General features: G+C 36.5%; 1 protein-coding gene across 10 annotated transcripts in view; it reads right to left on the bottom strand.

The window, feature by feature from the left end:
* Nucleotides 1-18,108, bottom strand: part of AHI1 (Abelson helper integration site 1) — a 208,754-nt gene that overhangs the window by 71,418 nt on the left and 119,228 nt on the right. For all 10 annotated transcript variants that reach the window (XR_006818426.1, XR_006818427.1, XM_046006414.1 and 7 more), the window contains one exon: nt 13,440-13,495. Coding sequence is in view for 8 of the 10 variants with exons in the window: in XM_046006414.1 (XP_045862370.1) it covers nt 13,440-13,495 (56 nt within the window). In the remaining 2 variants the exon portion in view is untranslated. The remainder of the gene's footprint in view (nt 1-13,439; nt 13,496-18,108) is intronic.

Genomic DNA, 18,108 nt, shown 5'->3' with positions numbered 1-18,108 from the left:
TGTATATTACAAGGTTTTGCTGGTAAGAACTAAGCAGCTGGTAGTACCAGTGACAGAAAATTACCGTGGAAAGGCCCAATGAAAGTCCTGGGAAGATAGGAATTTTTAGCTGTACTCATTTTTAGGTTCTTCGGGTTAACAACTGTTAACGGCCTAAGTACTTCTTACAAAGATTTTTCTAGCAGAATGGAGAAAGGAGAGAATAAGATCAGAAACATCAACTGAGGAGTCAGTCATACTTAGGTTATCAGCTGAAACTTACATGTATACAATGAGCTTTACACTAAGTCTCAAGGAAGAAGGGATGAAGCCCAATCACCTCATTCTTGGGTAATAGTTACAATTACCTTCTCATTCCTTCACTCCAGTTCTTCAAACAGCTGTCTGTGGCATGTGGGTAGCATAGTTTGAAGTGCAGCAGGTGTTTGTAATTTCCTTTCTCAAGGTCACAGGTGACTCTGCCAGTGCACTCGATAAACCACAGCTTCTGGGCCCCTTTCTTCCCACCAAACCCCAAGATCCCCTTCTCACATCCAGATTACTCTCTGCTACTTATATGACTTTAACTAACCTACAGCTATTAAAACTGAATTATTTCCAGGAAATCTACTATGACTCCATCCACTAACCTCAAATCATATCTGATTAAAACGTCTTGGTGGGCAGATGGATATTTCCCAAAATATATATTTTTTAAAATTGGCTTTCTTAGGTAACTTTATATTAGATTTATTCAAAGGGAAGAGTCCTATATGGCAAATGCTTTCCTCAAATCCAGGCCCTCATGACACTTTTAGCTGCTATTTTGGTCAGCCTTTCCAGTAGTGCTCAGCTACCCTTCATGACTTCCCCTGCTCAATCCCGTTACAAGTTACAGTGAGGACACAAAGATCAGATAAAGTAATATATAGTACATAGCAAGGCTCTTAAAACCATCAACTGTTTTCATAAGTACTAACTGATGTTAACATTACCTGAGCTGCTCCCAATGTCCTTGTGCCACTGAGTGATATTAGTATGTAATAATTATTCTCATTAACTGACTCTACTTTTAGGGAATTAATATTTTTGGTTCATCTACCATAATTTATTAACACATCCAATAATTGTTTCTAGAAGATACTTAAAGATCTTTAGTGTCTCAGACTCCTTACTGGTAAATGATGATGATAATATTTTTATTTTCTCAAACTCTTATAACATTCAAGTAATATAACTTACATAAAACACTCTGCACAGTGCCTAGCAAACAGTCAGTGCCCAATAAATGACATGTATAATCATTACCATTCAATTTCTAAAGTTCTTCAAGTTATCACAGAGGAATGGTGTTTTGTAGTAAAATATTTCTGCAGAACACCAAACAACTATTTTCTAAACCAAATATGGATCTACTAACTCCATTTCCCAAAGCAAAAAACTATTTCTAGGTTTGGCAAATAAGCTCTGAATCCAGAAAGTGCCCTCAGAGAAGTCTGCTCATGTTGCCATAAGATATAAAATGCCAGGCAGAGGTATGGTGATATGAAAACTTTTTGAAGTTTCATTCAAGACACAGAAAAAGAAGTTTCATTTCCTCTAGGGATTTATCTCAATCTTTGTGCATCAAGCCAATCTGTGACCCAATTATGTGGTTATACCAGGAGGTGTCTGTGCTACTGAATGCTGTCCTGCTATTTCTGCCAAAGACTGATCTCTGGGGACCCTGAGATAATGGCAGGATAAAGAGCAGGATAAATTCCAGAAGAGGAATGTATGTATTTTGTCAAGGAAAAAAAAAGATCTATGGAATATTAATAGTTGCAGATATAAATGTCCATCTAGGCAAGAAAAACAGAGCACCAGTGTGATGACTTTTGATTGAATTTCCCCCGAAGTGGAAAATAATACTCTGTAAGATGATGAGTGTTAAATTTTTTTCTTTTCTAAACGATTGCTTCCTTCCTTTTTTGGCATGATCAACTCAAGTTTTGGTTTCTGCTATGGGCTATATTAACGCTTCCTTAAGAATAAAATTTTATACTGGTTGGAAGAAAAAATTTCAAGTAATCACCAAATCTTATTTTAAAAGACATGCAAGTAAATACTTTGCTAAAGTATATAATGTAATGTAACAATGAAATTGCTTTTAAATAATAATATGTCCCAAACAAAACGACTTAACAAATAAAAACTTAAATTGTCCACATGCAAGGAAATTATTCTTGTTTTGGTTTTGTTCACTGCTCAATATTTTTCTAATGTTTTGAATAAATATAATTAATAAACGGTATTATAAAATCTGTCAATGTTAGAGAGTTTGGGAAAGAGCTATTATCGTACATGGAAAAAATATAGAATTCAAAAGAATTCTGGCAGGCTGGATAGTGAATCAAAAATAAACTGATGAAATTCAACAAGGATAAATGAACAAATCTATGCTTTGGGTTAAATAGTATTAAGCCAATACCTGAAAGATTACTGTCTGCTGGACATTGTACTCAGTACTTGAAACAACAGTCTATACACTAAATAAGGTAGGTATTATTATTAGCTCCATTCTAGAGATGAGGATACCGAGGCACAGATCTGTAAATAATGGGAAATAGGTTTGTTTTTTTTTTAAAGAACCACCGCCAGCTGAGGTGCTTCTTTTTTTTTTTTTAAGATTTTTTTTTTACTTATTCATTTGACAGACAGAGATCACAAGGGGGCAGAGAGGCAGGCAGAGAGAGAGGAGGAAGCAGGGGCTCGATTCCAGGACCCTGAGATCATGACCTGAGCCAAAGGCAGAGGCTTAAGCCACTGCGCCACCCAGGTGCCCCAGGAAATATGTTTTAACAGCACATCTTTAAAGCCTCGAGGAGTGATGGTAGGTCACAGTTTAGTATCAAACACAATATTCAGATTACAGAAACCAATAATAACCACTACATTTTTCACTACGATTAGAATATTAAGTCCAGTTCTGGATACCACTTTTCCTAAGAATGGGAACAAACTGGATTGGAAATAATATAGATTAAGGTAAGTAGAAGAAAATGATATAATTAAGCTAAAAAAGAGAAGACCAAGGTAAAATGATGGTCTTAACCATATTAAAAGCTGCAAAATGGGTGAAGGGGGAGTAGGAGGTATGGGCTTCCATTATGGAATGAATAAATCATGGGGAAAAAAGGTACAACACAGGGACTAGAGTCAATGGTATGTATTGTAATAGTGTTTGTATCAAAGATGGCAGCTACACTTTTGGTGAGGGCACATAGCTACAGGACTGTTGAATCATGCTATATACCTGAAACTAATGTAACACTGTGTGTCAAGTACATTTCAATTACAATACAATACAATACAATACAATACAATGAAATGTCAATCTGGAGAGTGAGGTACTAAACAAACAAAAACAGATTATATGTTTTAGTAGGGGAGCTATATTCCTTTATTTTTTATATGCTTTTCTGCTATAAGGCCTCACATTCTTAAAATTGTGAATTAAATATAGCAGGTTTATGGAAAAAATCTGGTTGTTGCCAACTACTTAAAATCTATGGTACTTCGTCACCAGGGTACTGTCAGTAACAATCCTAACCGAAGTGCTAATGCCATGTAAAATCTGTGCGGGCATTTGCTTCCAGCATTACTGTCTGTCAATCCTGAGACTCTGCAGCCTCACACCCTAGCATCCGTGAGATCTCATCTGAAATGCAGGTCCTTAAAAAGATTTACTTTCAATAGAGCCCAGTTCATCAAAATTAAAAATCCAATCCAGGTTTTAGACTTCATCCATCAAATAGGACAATTTTTTTAAATTAGGAGAAATGTCTTAGCAGCTTCATTTGTACTAGCAGCGACTAAAGTAGCCACTAAAAAAGGTCTTTTTGGCTTTGAAAAAATTGCTCCATCTTTCCATTTGATGGTGAGAAAGCTGGCCTCTGATTGCTTTAACACTTAAAACACGCAGAAAAGAATCCTCTGCTTTCATACTGACATCATTCATCTATTAATGCACACAAGCTAACTGATACCCTAGAAACACAGACTGTACTTACAATGACAGTCAGTACTACAAAAAAGGTTAGGGGCTTAAGCAAATGTTCTGGGCAGGGCATATCACCACTTCCCCTTTATATCAATAAACAGAGCTTCCACCTTCTGGTTCCTGTCTTCCTAAGTTAAGTCTGTAAGGGAGCAGACACTCTTCTAGCACTTGCTTTTTTTGCTGCACGGAAGGGAAAAATAACCAAAACAACTCCTCTGGAGTTAAGGTCTTATGGGAACCATGTGTTCATACTTCTAGATATCTCACTGGCTTAATTAAGAAAGTACCTCACCTAAAATAAAATAATTTTAATTTCTTTGGTTTTCAAATGTTTTAGATGTATGTACTATTTTTAAAACTTTTAGGCTCTTTGGAATTGTCTTTGAGTCATGGTTTTGATTAGCCTATTCCTCAGGTTCCACCAAGTTTGTATAACTGAATGTGCCTTTTCCTATTTTAGGAAAAACAGTGAAAGAGTTTGAAGTGGACAAAAAACAAGAGCAGCTATTCTTTCAGTAGAACACCAGGCAGCCCGGCCAGTGCCTCTCCCTGACTGTACCAGACATGCTTTCTGACCAGCCTGTTGGCGAACTTGCACAGACACCTGAATGCCATATTCTATTGCTTGGCATCCTTTCACCTCGCACTGGGCTTGTGAAGGTGGAGATTTAGTCCTATAGGGAAGGGACTTAGGAAGGAAAGGGAAGGGAAGGGATGTTTCTTTTTTTTTTTTTTTTTTAAAGATTTTATTTATTTATTTGACAGAGAGAGAGATCACAAGTAGGCAGAGAGGCAGGCAGAGAGAGAGGAGGAAGCAGGCTCCCCATTGAGCAGAGAGCCTGATGCGGGGCTCGATCCCAGGACCCTGAGATCATGACCTGAGCCGAAGGCAGAGGCTTTAACCCAATTAGCCACCCAGGCGCCCCGGGAAGGGATGTTTCTGATCTACTGAAGCCAGCTAAGCTGTGTCCACCACTTAAGTGGCAGGCAATTTCCAAGAGCAGTGATGGTGATGGGCATTTGTTACATGACATGGTGGACACAAGTGCCATGTGTATAATATAAGGAAGAGTATTCCAATTGAATTCCGAGAAGATGAATGAGAGTAATGATGAGTGAGAGCTCAAGGGATGGCTGTCAGAGACGTGCTTAGATTTTCCGCTTTATTAGTTCTGTTGGAACAGGAAGGGCAGCTAAGATTCATAGAACTTTAGACCCAAAAACGAACTCTTTCAACATTCCTCATTTTACCAACTAGAAAAGTAAGTTCCTTGGCAAGGGTGCCCTATCCTACTCCTTTGCCAAATGCTAAAATCCAATCTGCATCTTTCTCCTGCCCTGTTTATATTGCTGGATCTTTTCTTCCATCTGGGAAATACTTATTTTGAATGCAATATTATTACTTAAATACCCAAATTTAATTTTTCACTTTTGAAGAACATGGAAAAACATTTACTTTGCATTCTATATAGGTTCATCTTGTAGCAACGTTTTTGGCTAAATGCTACTTTCTTTTGTGAAATAAGTCAGCAACATACACAAAAGGTTGAGTTAATTTGTATTCTATTTTCAGTCCTCTTCTTGAGACAGGCTTCCTGAATTCTTCTGGTTCACCGTAACAACAAGTATGACCATCTAGCTTCCTTTCTAGGGCACAGTTCCCATTCTTCCAAAAGTTCCTAGCTATGATAGAACAAAACCTCCCTATTTCCATACTCCCCAGGCTTCTAAGATGTTACACTATTCTTCTTATGGCACTATTCTTCTTACATTAATCTCTTATGGCATTCTTCTCACTTTACCTGTCTTTTGCGAAGGTTCTTCTTCCAATATTTTGAATATGGACATCCCTCAGTTCCAGCCTGGCTCTTTGCTCTCACGTATTCCTATAGTTTCAGCATATTTTCATTTATTCATCCAAGGAGTATATAATGACAGTCTACTGGCAATGGTAAGATAGATGTAGTCCCTGCTTTCATGGAACTTATATCCTATTGAGGAAGACAGGTGATAAGCAAAGAACTAAATAAAAATTTTAAGTGGATAAAAATATTATGAAGGAAAAAATGAGGTACAATAATAAAGATTAAAAGGGGGAGTGTATCTACTTCAGACAGAGTGGTAAAGAAAAATCCTATGAAAAGTTGACATTTACTGGGATCTAAAGAAAAAAACCTGTTACGTAAAAAGCCTGTGTATATTCCTGGGAGAGAGACCAAATGTCCAAAGGCCTATGGGTGAGTGGGAAAGAGTCTGGCTGTGTTTGAGAAACTCAGAGCAGAGAGTACTGTAAGGCGATGCTTAAGAGGTAGGCAGAGACCAGATCATGCAAGGCCCTACAGGCCCTGGGATTTATTCTAAACACAGGAAAAGTTATTGAAGACTGTTAGGCAGAATGATAAGCCATTATGACTCACATTTAAAAAAAGATCACCCTGGCTGTCATGATTTATGGAACCGATGAATAAGCTGAGGGTTGCCTAACAGTCCCAGTTTAGGCCTATTGTCCTGGTATAACGAGACCTCTACATCAACTCCTTGCGATTCACAATATATGATAAATAAATACATCCTAAAACAAACTTTAAAAAATGAACACAGAACAACAAGGAATGTTGGGCAAGACACAGGCAGGCCATTGTGGCAAAGATTCCCTTGTTCCTGATGTCCCTGACCCAGGTGGAACCCTGGGATCCTCCCTTTGATTCTTGACTTAGCTTTACTTCTCACGCTTGGGATATGTTCTTGTCCTTAATATCTGGCCACCTCTTGTGATGAAATTATATTCAATATCTGGTATATACAAATATATTGAGTGGGTGTAATGCATCTAATGCATTTATTCCTCATAGCAATCCTTGAGGTAGGTGTTATTATCCCCACTTACAGATGAGGAAACTGAAACACAAAGAACAAAAGAAACTTGCCTAAAGTTACATGGAGCAAAAGTAACTGAACCAGGCCGTGGAGCCAGGTAATGTTGTTCTCAACTCAAGTGTTCTTTGCCCCTCTTCTAATACTGTTTCACTATGAGGGAGGCAGAGATGTGTTCAGGGAACAGCAAGTAGCTCAGAGCACGGGGAAAAAGCTGGAAATAAGTTTAGAAAGGTAGTAGAAGGATGTCAAATGATATGCTAAATAGCTTTGTTTTCAACTGGTAGGAAAAGGGGCATACCACGGGATCTTAAATGTCTGACTATATTTGCACTTCGGATAAACAGCTCTGCAGAGAATGGATTTGGGAGGTGAGAAGGAGGAGACTTGTTTCTGATTCAGTTTATATTATAAAGATTGGATGTGTGGGGTTTTTTTTTTTGTAATTTAATTTAATTTTATTTTTTAGTGTTCCAAGATTCATTACTTATGCACCACACCAGTGCTACATGCAATATGTGCCCTCTTTAATACCCACCACAAGTTTCATCCAATCCCCCAGCCCCTGTCCCTCCAAAACCTTCAGTTTGTTTCTCAGAGTCCACAGTGTCTCATGGTTCATCTCCCCCTCCGATTTCTCCCAACTCATGTTTCCTCTCCAACTCCCAATGTCTGGATGCCTATTGTAAAGAACCTGCTTGCTCCCTGCCCATGATGATACACAGGACTTCCCACACCTACGCATGAGCCTTTTGACTCCTGCATCTCCCTTCTGGACTTCACAGCTGTAGAGTGTGGCTCTATCAAGCACAGCAAAGTTCCATCTTCAAACTCATCCTCTTTTCTGAAATTCAAGCCTATATTCTCAGTTCTCTGAACACCTGTACTTGTTGCCTCTGGTTGCTTGAAATCTAACATGTCTAAAACTGAATCTACTATTCTCTAAAAATCATAAAGTCAAAAGAGAATTAGGGAAAAAAAGTCTAAGAAACACAGAAATGTCAGTGGAGTATGATAACAGGAAAAATCTACATAAAGCTTCATAATTTACAATGTCTGGAGAAACAACCAATGTCTATTTAAGAAAAATGTTATATTATGGACAACTCACAAGTGATCTTAAAGGAAAACCTATTTAGTATTTGTATTTGAATTTCAACAGGACTGCTTTGAATTGCTACTTTATTGATAAGTAAAAACAGATTCTTTTATGACAAGTTATAAAAGCTTATAGTTTATCGGTTCCCTCTCCACCCTGCAATTATCTTCAGGAAGAGATTGGTCAGAGGTTCTATTTTATGAGTTTTATAGGGGCACATTCACCCCAGTTTGCATACTATGAATTCCTGGAAAATTCTATAGATTGGAAAAAATAGAGTGCTTCCTTTGGATCAAGGACATTTCACCTGAACTAAACAAGCTGCCCCAAATTTTATGTTAAGTATTATGTGAAAGACATAATTTATATAAATATATAGATAAGGCATACTATACTAGCGTATAATAATAGAACATGTAGCAGTCTTGTGAACTTAGAATGAGCTAAACAATGATATGAATCTAACAACAAAGACAACTTAAAATGTTGTAGAATAAGTACAGATGATCGTATAATCCAAAAGAGTCTCAGAATAAAGTTTAATTTGTATGATTCAGATTAATACCTTTATAAATAAGTTTAAAGGGTGAACATCATGAACATCTCATATATTTTCAGAATAAAATACTGTTAAACATATTAAAGTTTACTACTGATGAAAATTACATGACAAAAATTTATCAGTCAGACCCTTAGAAAACCTAGGAGTATAACTGCAGAATGAATGAATTAAAAGTTTGTTAAATTCAGCTTATAACAATGAGGAAAAATGAATATTTAAATATTTAAATTTCCAATCAGTCCATGATATTTTTATTCCTAATAACTAATGAAATATTTAGAAAAATGGCAAAAGTATCTTATAACTGGTATAATCTGAATGAGAGAGTCTGAATTTTGTTTGAACCTGCTATAGCAGATGTGTAGGCGTCTGTGAAAATGCAAGCTGTAATTTTATAAATGGCCAGGAAATCCATTTGTTAAAAGAAAATTTGTTCTCATTAATGGGGGTTGTGGGATCACTGAGTAAAAGAAGAAAGGAGTAATATTAGTGTTACAGGTGTGGAATGCAGGGGCTTTACAAAAATCAGAAATTGATTACAAGAGGCTAGGCTGATGTGTGTATTTTAACATATCAGTTTTCACTAGAAGAGACTTGAAAAAAATTCTTCTCAAGTCACTAAAAATTATGTATATATTCAGCATGGCTTACCATGTTTCAATTCCACCAGAAAATATAAAAAGCTATGGGAACTGCTATACATAGAGTAGGTTATGGGCAGGTTTGTAATAACCTAAATAAGAACAAACATGTACAGAGACTTCCTTATGCTAGGTGCTGTTTCTCTTTGATTTGCAAATGAGTCTTTCATTTAAAGTAAATATGAGGACTCAAGCTTGCACTGACTTAACTATTAACTAACTTTTACACCTGCCTTTCAGGGTTCAGACAATGACCTCTGATTAATCTGAGTCTGATATTATCCTTAACAGCAACTAGTTCTTAAAGTGGCATGATCTAAGTATTTTCATATAACCTATTATGATTGTCTCATGTCTTATTTGTTTTTCCTATAATAGTAAAGTGTTTCAGTGAATACCATTCAGGACAAAAACTCAGTGTCCTCAATGCCATTCAGGACAAAAAGAAAGATACACATTTAACCATCAAATCTGAACTAGGACATCAGGTATAAAGAAAATAAAAGAAAATCTACAACAGATGAGTAGGCAAAACAGGCTACCAATGCAAAAGAACTGTTAGACTGATGTCTAATGTCTCTCCCAAAACACTAAATACCGGAAGGCAAAAGAGGGTCAATTTCCACAATGTTCTGAGGGGAAAAGTTTATGTCCAAATAATTAAAAACTCTGGCGAACTGTCTTATTCAAAGACAAATAAGATATTTAGACTCAGACAACATACTTCTCACTTGGTATTTTTTGAAAAACAAAAAAACAAAAAAAACAAAAAACAAAAAAAACAAAAAACAACAACAAAAAAACCTTGAGGGGGTGCCTCAGTCTGTTAAGCATCTGCCTCTGGCTCAGGTCATGATCCCAGGGTCCTGGGATCTGTCCCTGTATCAGGCTCCCTGCTTAGCAAGGAGACTGCTTCTCCTTCTGCTGTTCCCCCACCTCCTGCACCCCTGCTTATGTTCTCTGGTGTGCCCTGTCAAATAAATAAATAAATAAGTCTTTTTAAAACAAAACAAAACTTGAAAATGTACTCCTAAATATGAACAAAATTAAGAGCTCAAAATGCAAAAAAAAAAAAACAAAAAAAAACCCAAAAAACAAAAAACGGTGATTATAGCCAGTTACAAAGGTTTGATTCTGTTTGATGGAGGAGGTCACATCATATGGGGATATAATGTTCTATTTCTATTGAAGGCATCTCAAAAACACATGTGGTATTATTTATGTCAGAAAGAAAAAAATACCAAACAAAAAAATTAAATCTCTTGTAATAAATGAAAAAAAGAAGGATATAAGTAAGTTAAAAAGAGAGTGGGAGAGAACATAGAACAAAGACTGAGGTGCTTTTGTTCTCAGGCTAACCTATACTTACTTAAAGAACACTGCCATCACATTATAGTGCTTCCGGATCAAACTATCCTCTGTAACCATATATTTACTGAAAAGTTCATTCCCACTTGGAATCTCAAGAAACACAGCTTTCCCTCTTATAGAGGTCTGAGAAAGTCTCATTTCCCTCCCTGCTGAATAGCTGTAATTAGCATCTAGCACTCTCCTAGACCCATGCCATTCATGGTGGTACATGGAGCAAGTGGGAAGTCAGGATGATACCGTGTAAGCTGGAGACTGATGGTTAGGGGCCAGGTTAGGAAGTCACTCAGAGACCCGGCCTCAGCCATTCTAGACCCTGGTTCCACTCCTTTTCTCAGGCTCCAGAAGTATCTCTCATTTTTAGGTTAGTAGGGTACCACATTTGAACTTATAAATATCATACTTTGCTATATTTTTAAACAGACCTTTTCATTTCTTTTATCTCTATAAATATTTTCTTTTCTTAAACTCTTTAAGGAAAACAAGGGCACACCCATACAGAGGATGGAAATTAGGTACCATCATATTTCTGTGAAAAATCACTTTTCCTGTCCTGAGGACCAGAAGACATTGGGTAAAAGGCTTGTAATTCTATGTTATGGAGAAACGGCCAAGGTTAACTGTCAGTAAGGGGCAGTAGAACATCTTCAGTTTGTAGTAAACGAGAAGGATTCAGAAAAACATACCGAAAATGCAGCTTGGCTCAAGTGAGAACCTGGAAAACTAATGAGTGTTTGGGGTGTGCCTGTATAAACCAAGTATATCAAAACATATGGACTTCACAGATTGGAAATTTTATTAATACATTAGGAGCTATCATTTAACAATCCAACTGGAAGAACATAAACAAAAGATCAACAATACCTAAACTCTTACATATTAGATTTTGTTCCTGGTTCTTTGGAATCATTCCAAGATCATTAGAGCATTGCTGCAAACATTAATGCCATTATTTCTCACAACTGCTAGAGAAGTCAGTTCTATTATTTCCTCATTTAATTAACAGGGAAACTACAATCTGTCTACAGGGTAAAACAAAACGAAAAAGTCTCATCCTCACCGTACCTCCTCCCACAGACACGCTGAGTCTGCAGCTACGTATGGAAAAAGTTTCCTCTTAAAAAACCTAAAGACTTGGGGCGCCTGGGTAGCTCAGTGGGTTAAAGCTTCTGCCTTCAGCTCAGGTTGTGAACCCAGGATCCTGGGATCGAGCCCCACATCGGGGTCTCTGCTTGGCAGGGAGGCTGCTCCCCTTCCTCTCTCTGCCTGCCTCTCTGCCTACTTGTGGTCTCTGTCAAATAAATAAATAAAATCTTAAAAAAAAACCCAAAAACCTAAAAACTGGCTAAATGCTGACTACACCTGAGGCAAACAAGAAGAAAACCACACAGAAGCAGGTAGGACAGAGCCTGAGGTACAACCTTGCTATTAAACCCCATTCCAAGACAGTGACCCACAACCAGGAGAAAAAGTAAAACCTGGGTTTTCCCCAAAGAGCAAAAGGTTCAAGCCACATATCAGGTACCTCAACTTTTAAGACCTACACCTGAGAGAAAAGAAATTATTTCCCATAATTGCTAGTCTTCATTTTTTTTTAATCTTAAAAAACACAATTTACACAACGTTATAACTACTATTTTAGCATACTTACTGGTATAACTGCAATACACACTAGAGCCAAGTATTTTTCTTTCTTTCCTCTCTTTCCTTTTTTTAAAAAAGATTTATTTATTTATTTGACAGACAGAGACAAAGAGAGAGAGAGAGTACACAAGCAGGGGGAGTGGAAGGCAGAGGGAGAGGGTGAGGGAGATGTATGGTCCCTGCTGAGTAGGGAGCCTGATGTGGGGCTCAGTTCCAGGACCCTGGGATCATGACCTGAGCTGAAGGCAGACGCTTAAGCAACTGAGCCACCCAGATGCCCCTAGCCAAGTATTTTTCATGATTATAATGATATTCAATTCCTCAAACACTACTCTTTTCCAGGGCCCCACATACTAATTTATCAAACATGTTATCTCAATCACGTGAATTTTTTACAAATAGAAAATGGAGTCTATCTGCCAGTGAGGAAAATAATATGAATAAAGTTAAAATGGTTTAATATTATCTTTATTTCCCTAAAATATATTACTGAATCTTTCTAACAGGAAATGATGAATTCTATGGAGTACTTGAAAGACTTAATGTACAGAACATTATACAGAAAGGATAAGAGAAACAAGATTATGCTTGGTGAAGAGTAAAATATGTGCTAGCCTATATCGTCATATGACTCTTTCAAGTGGAAACTGGCAACTGGTACATATTTCATTCAAATATTATATTCAGAGATTAAAAGGGAAATTTGTTTTCCTTCTACATTCTCTTGTATAATTGTTTTTAACATAGTAAATAGGTACTATAATTGTTAAGTGCCTTTTGTTGTCTGGCAGTAATGGAAGAGGGATAAGAGATTTCACTGTTACAATAATAAAGCATAGCAATCCATAAAAGAAATGAAACACTCACTCTAAATAATGATGCTAGTGTGCAAAATAACACTCTTTTTAAAAAGAGTGTAAATCATTTTGGGTATTTATATTAATTTGTTCAAAATATGAGATATTTTAAAATTAAAATCATTCTATATATAACATTAATATAAATAAGTACCTGTAAAAATGATACAGTATCTTATTTTCCTGTATCTTGGTAAAAATTAGTATGTTTTCCTCATTAAGTAAGAAAACATGAGGTTAATTTTCTGGAAGGGATATAACTTTTGGCAAAAGGAAGGTTACAAGCTTTTTCTACAATGGTATTTTGTGTCACTATAACCATTACCAATTTGTAGCTTATCCATTTTAACAATGCAGAAATAGTTTGCCTTACCGTCGGTGCTGTATCTACATGATGGTTACAAGGCTTTCTTTCCATGCTGTTAATCCCTATGAAAAGAAAAGATGGTGAATATTTCCTTATTATACCTAACCATTTTATTTTAAAAACATTTATGTCAGTAACAGGTGACTCCTACAGCTTATAAGAAAAAAAGCCTCACATGAATGGCAGGATCCTTTAAAGTCCTATCATGAATTCTTTGGTCAGAAACAGTTGGAGAGTTTAGCTAAATAAGATACCCAACTCAAAGTGAGCTGAGCCAATCTTCCCATTCAAGTGGTGTTTAGCAATAGTGTAAGATGTGTCCATATCCTGCTCTTGGCTCAAAAATTGTATCATTATCTCCACTCTGCTGCATTTCTTCCATTAAAGTTTTATTTCTGACTTGAGGTTGTCAAGTTTTCATAAAGAAGTATCACAAAGGCTATAAAAGGAATTCCTCCTTATTTTCTCAAAAAGAATAAATAAATCCACTTGAATTTCTTTTTGATCATTTGACTTCCTACCATGCCATATTCTATTTATTCAATCACCATGGAGTGTATGAAAAAAAAAAAAGTTGCCCTGATTCTCTCCTTTAAAATAATGACTGCCAAACTTCAGAAAATTCCTTTTATCATGTGTAGATTTACCTTTTTGTTTCCAATGTCCTCTCCTGCATTCTTTTTAATAAACAGCTTTTAAGGATATAACATATTGTATCTCATCTGTAAAGATACTGGTTCAAAGTCTAGCTCAAGTTAAAAACGAACACAGGTGTGGGTCTCATTTACTTTACAGTCTCTCTCCATGACCAAACTGATATGTGAGTCAGGACATTAGAAAAGTTTTTTCAAATAATGGTATAGGCTGTTACATGCAGGTCTTGTTAGAAGCGAGAACTGCAATGTATTGTTAACAATTAGCACAATTTCTAGTTGAAACAAACACCAGCTCTCTCATTTACAGGCATTTAAAACTCATTTTTCTTCAAGTATGATAAAGGATTAAGTGAGAGCATCACAAAACAATCATTTTTATCACTGTGCAAGAATATACTAAAAATGAACAAAGTACCATAAAACATGATCTTAAAAAAACATGGTTTTCGTTTCATTTTAAAAAATTTTCTCAGCGTCTATTATTAGCCAATGAAGTATCAATACTACTTATTCAATCAAGTAATATTTACTGAGTAGCTATACTTGGGATCAATGAAAAAAGATAAATTATAAAGGCTAAGTTGTACTTTCTGACCTCAAGTCTTGAGTAAAACAGAGATGTCCTTTTTTGAAAAAAAAAAAAAAAAAAAAAAGAGCAAATTAACAGTTTTGCCTTAAAGAATCAATAAAATCTTTAAACTGATTTTTATGGAAAGATATATTTTTATTCATGGAGTAACACTGGCCTTGAATAAAAAATTTTTTAGGGGCGCCTGGGTGGCTCAGTGGATTAAGCCGCTGCCTTCGGCTCAGGTCATGATCTCAGGGTCCTGGGATCGAGCCCCGCATCGGGCTCTCTGCTCCACGGGGAGCCTGCTTCCTCCTCTCTCTCTGCCTGCCTCTCTGCCTACTTGTGATCTCTCTCTCTGTCAAATAAATAAATAAAATCTTAAAAAAAAAAATTTTTTTTAAAACCCCAAGGAAACATATTAGAAAATGTTCAGATAATGCTGATCCTTACTGTGAGAGTAAAGAACAAATGGTGAAATCCCCACTTCCCTGCTGCCCACACTCCCACAACCCTCTTTGGCCACATTCACTGAGAAGTCTGGCATGCACTGGCTTTTAAATGAATGGTCACACCACCAGACTCAGGAATTAGCAACATTTTACATGTGTGTTCTTACTATTGTAATCTGACTGTTATAAAATTGACCTAGACTGATTACTAATTTTAAAATTCACATCCAATTAGAAAGTAACTTCAAAATGTTGAAAATAAAAAACTAAAAAAAAAAAAAACAAACCCAGATATATATCTTCAGCTTATACAATTACAAAGAAAAAACTACATATTTTACAGTTTCAATTTCAGGATAAGAAGGTGATAAAAATGACGGAGAGGAGAGTCGAACCATGAGAGACTGTGGACTCTGAGAAACAAACTGAGGGTTTTGGAAGGGAGGGGGTGGGGGTGGGTGAGCCTGGTGGTGGGTATTAAGAAGACAACGTATTGCATAGAGCACTGGGTGTGGTGCATAAACAATAAATTTTGGAACACTGAAATAAAATAAAATAAAATTAAAAACAAAACAAACCAAAAAACCCCCTAACATTTGAAAAGTGGATTACCCAAAGATAAATTCTTAGTTTTTTTTTTTTTTAATATACTAATAATATTTTTTTTTTCAGCGTAACAGTATTCATTCTTTTTGCACAACACCCAGTGCTCCATGCAAAACGTGCCCTCCCCATCACCCACCACCTGTTCCCCCAACCTCCCACCCCTGACCCTTCAAAACCCTCAGGTTGTTTTTCATAAGAGACTATGGACTCTGTAAATTCTTAGTTTTAAACTTAGATTGCCTATTGAAATAATACCATTTGGAAAGACAATCAAACATGCTTGTTCAAGCTTTGGGTAAAGAATATACAGAAAAAATAAACTTAAGAAAAAATGTCCCCGAACAACTATTTGAAGTAAATTTTATCTTAAAAATCTGTTTGTAGGGACACCTGGGTGGCTCGTTGGTTAAGCAGCTGCCTTTGGCTCAGGTTGTGATCCCAGCGTCCTGGGATCGAGTCCCACATCGGGCTCCTTGCTCGGCGGGGAGCCTGCTTCTCCCTCTGCCTCTGCTTGCCACTCTGTCTGCTTGTGCTCACTCTCGCTCCTCTCTGTCTCTGACAAATAAATAAAAAATCTTAAAAAAAAAAATCTGTTTGTATGCTATTTCACTTTTATTAAGTTATGATGATAAGTGAAAGCTCATAATAAACAGATTGCTGTGCTAGTTATTTTTGTTTGTCAGCTTGGCTAGGCCCCAGTACCCAGATATTTGGTCAAACATTCCAGATACTTCCGTGAAAGTATTTTTTGGATAAGATGAACACTTAACTTGGTAGGCTTTGAGTAAAGCAGATTGTTCTCCATAATGTGAGAGGGCCTCATCCTGGATCTTTTTTTTTTTTTTAAAGATTTTATTTATTTATTTGACAGACAGAGATCACAAGTAGGCAGAGAGGCAGGCAGAGAGAGAGAGGAAGCGGGCTCCCCGCCGGGCAGAGAGCCTGATGCGGGACTCGATCCCAGGACGCTGGGATCATGACCTGAGCCGAAGGCAGAGGCTTTAACCCACTAAGCCACCCAGGCGCCCTTCATCCTGGATCTTAAGAAAAAGACTGACTTCCCCCGAAAGAGAAGGAATTTTGCCAACAGATTGCTTTCAGACTTGAACTATAACCTGGGTCTCCAGCCTGCCAACTAACCTTGCAGGTTTTGTACCTGGCCTGAATCCACAATCATGTAAACCAATTCCTCAAAATAAATCTATATATACCTCCTACTGGTTGTACTTCTCTAGAGAATCCTACCTAATATGCTCACTTTCTGGGAAACAAATAAATAAACAAATTGTGTTTATTTAAATTAACTTTTTGTTTACTGAATACATGAGTTGTGCAGTAGTAATACAGTTAAAAGGTCCAATTTATTAAATACCTCAAATGAACTTAAGAATATTACATCTGTAGAGTGAATTAATCTACCAACCAAAAAATCAATGTGTCAATAAATATCCACCACTAGACTGTCCAGTCTGACAGTCTCTGCTTTTTGATTTACATTTAATGTGATTACCAATATGGCTGTGTTTAAATCTGCCATCTTGATATTTCATTGCTTCTATATCTGTTCCATTCTTCCTTCCTCTTTTTTCCATACTCTTTTGAAATAATCAAATACTATTACTATTCCATTTTACATCCCCTATGGCTATACTGTTAGCTACACATTCTTCTATTTTTTTAGTGGTGAGAGATCACCTCAGACATCTCTAATTTGTTACAGTATACCCTGAATTAAGATTTTTCTACTTTACCAACAATGTTAAGTATCTTAAAACAGTATTATTCTATTTACCCTTCTACCCTTTACGCTACTGTCATAGCTTACCTCTACATGTTACAAATCCCACAACATACTGTCACAATACTTGTTTTAAGCAGTCAGTAGTCCTTAAGAATGAAAAAATCAGCTTTTTATATTTATACATATATTTATCCTTTCTAGTGTTTTTATTCCTTCTGCAGATCCAGGTTTTCATCTGAGATCATTTCCATTTAGACTTATGAACCTTTTGTAGACTCTCTCTGTGGGTGGCTTTTTTTTCTGAAAAGTCTTTAGCAGGCATTCATATATGAAGGACATTTTTGCTGGGTATTGAAATCTAGGATGATAGCCATTGTCTTTTCAGAACTTCACTGATTTATCCCATTATTTCTTATGAGAATGGAGCCATCAATTCTTCCTGTTATTCTCTGAATGTGATGCATTTTCCCCCCTGGCTGCTTTCATGATTTTTTTTCTTAGGTTTCATTTCCTTCAGTTTAGTTAAAATATACCTAGGTGAGGTTTCATTTATATATATCTTTCTTGGGATTTGGTAAGCTTTTTATATCTCCTACATTAATGTCTTTTATTGGAGGTGTAATACTCTTGACCCATTATATCTTTACCCCAT

The sequence above is a fragment of the Meles meles genome, chromosome 5 (assembly GCF_922984935.1).
Source record: "Meles meles chromosome 5, mMelMel3.1 paternal haplotype, whole genome shotgun sequence".
NCBI classification, from domain to species: Eukaryota; Metazoa; Chordata; class Mammalia; order Carnivora; family Mustelidae; genus Meles; species Meles meles.
The sequence above is the reverse complement of the archived record's forward strand: the minus strand, read 5'-3'. Positions and strand labels throughout refer to the sequence as shown.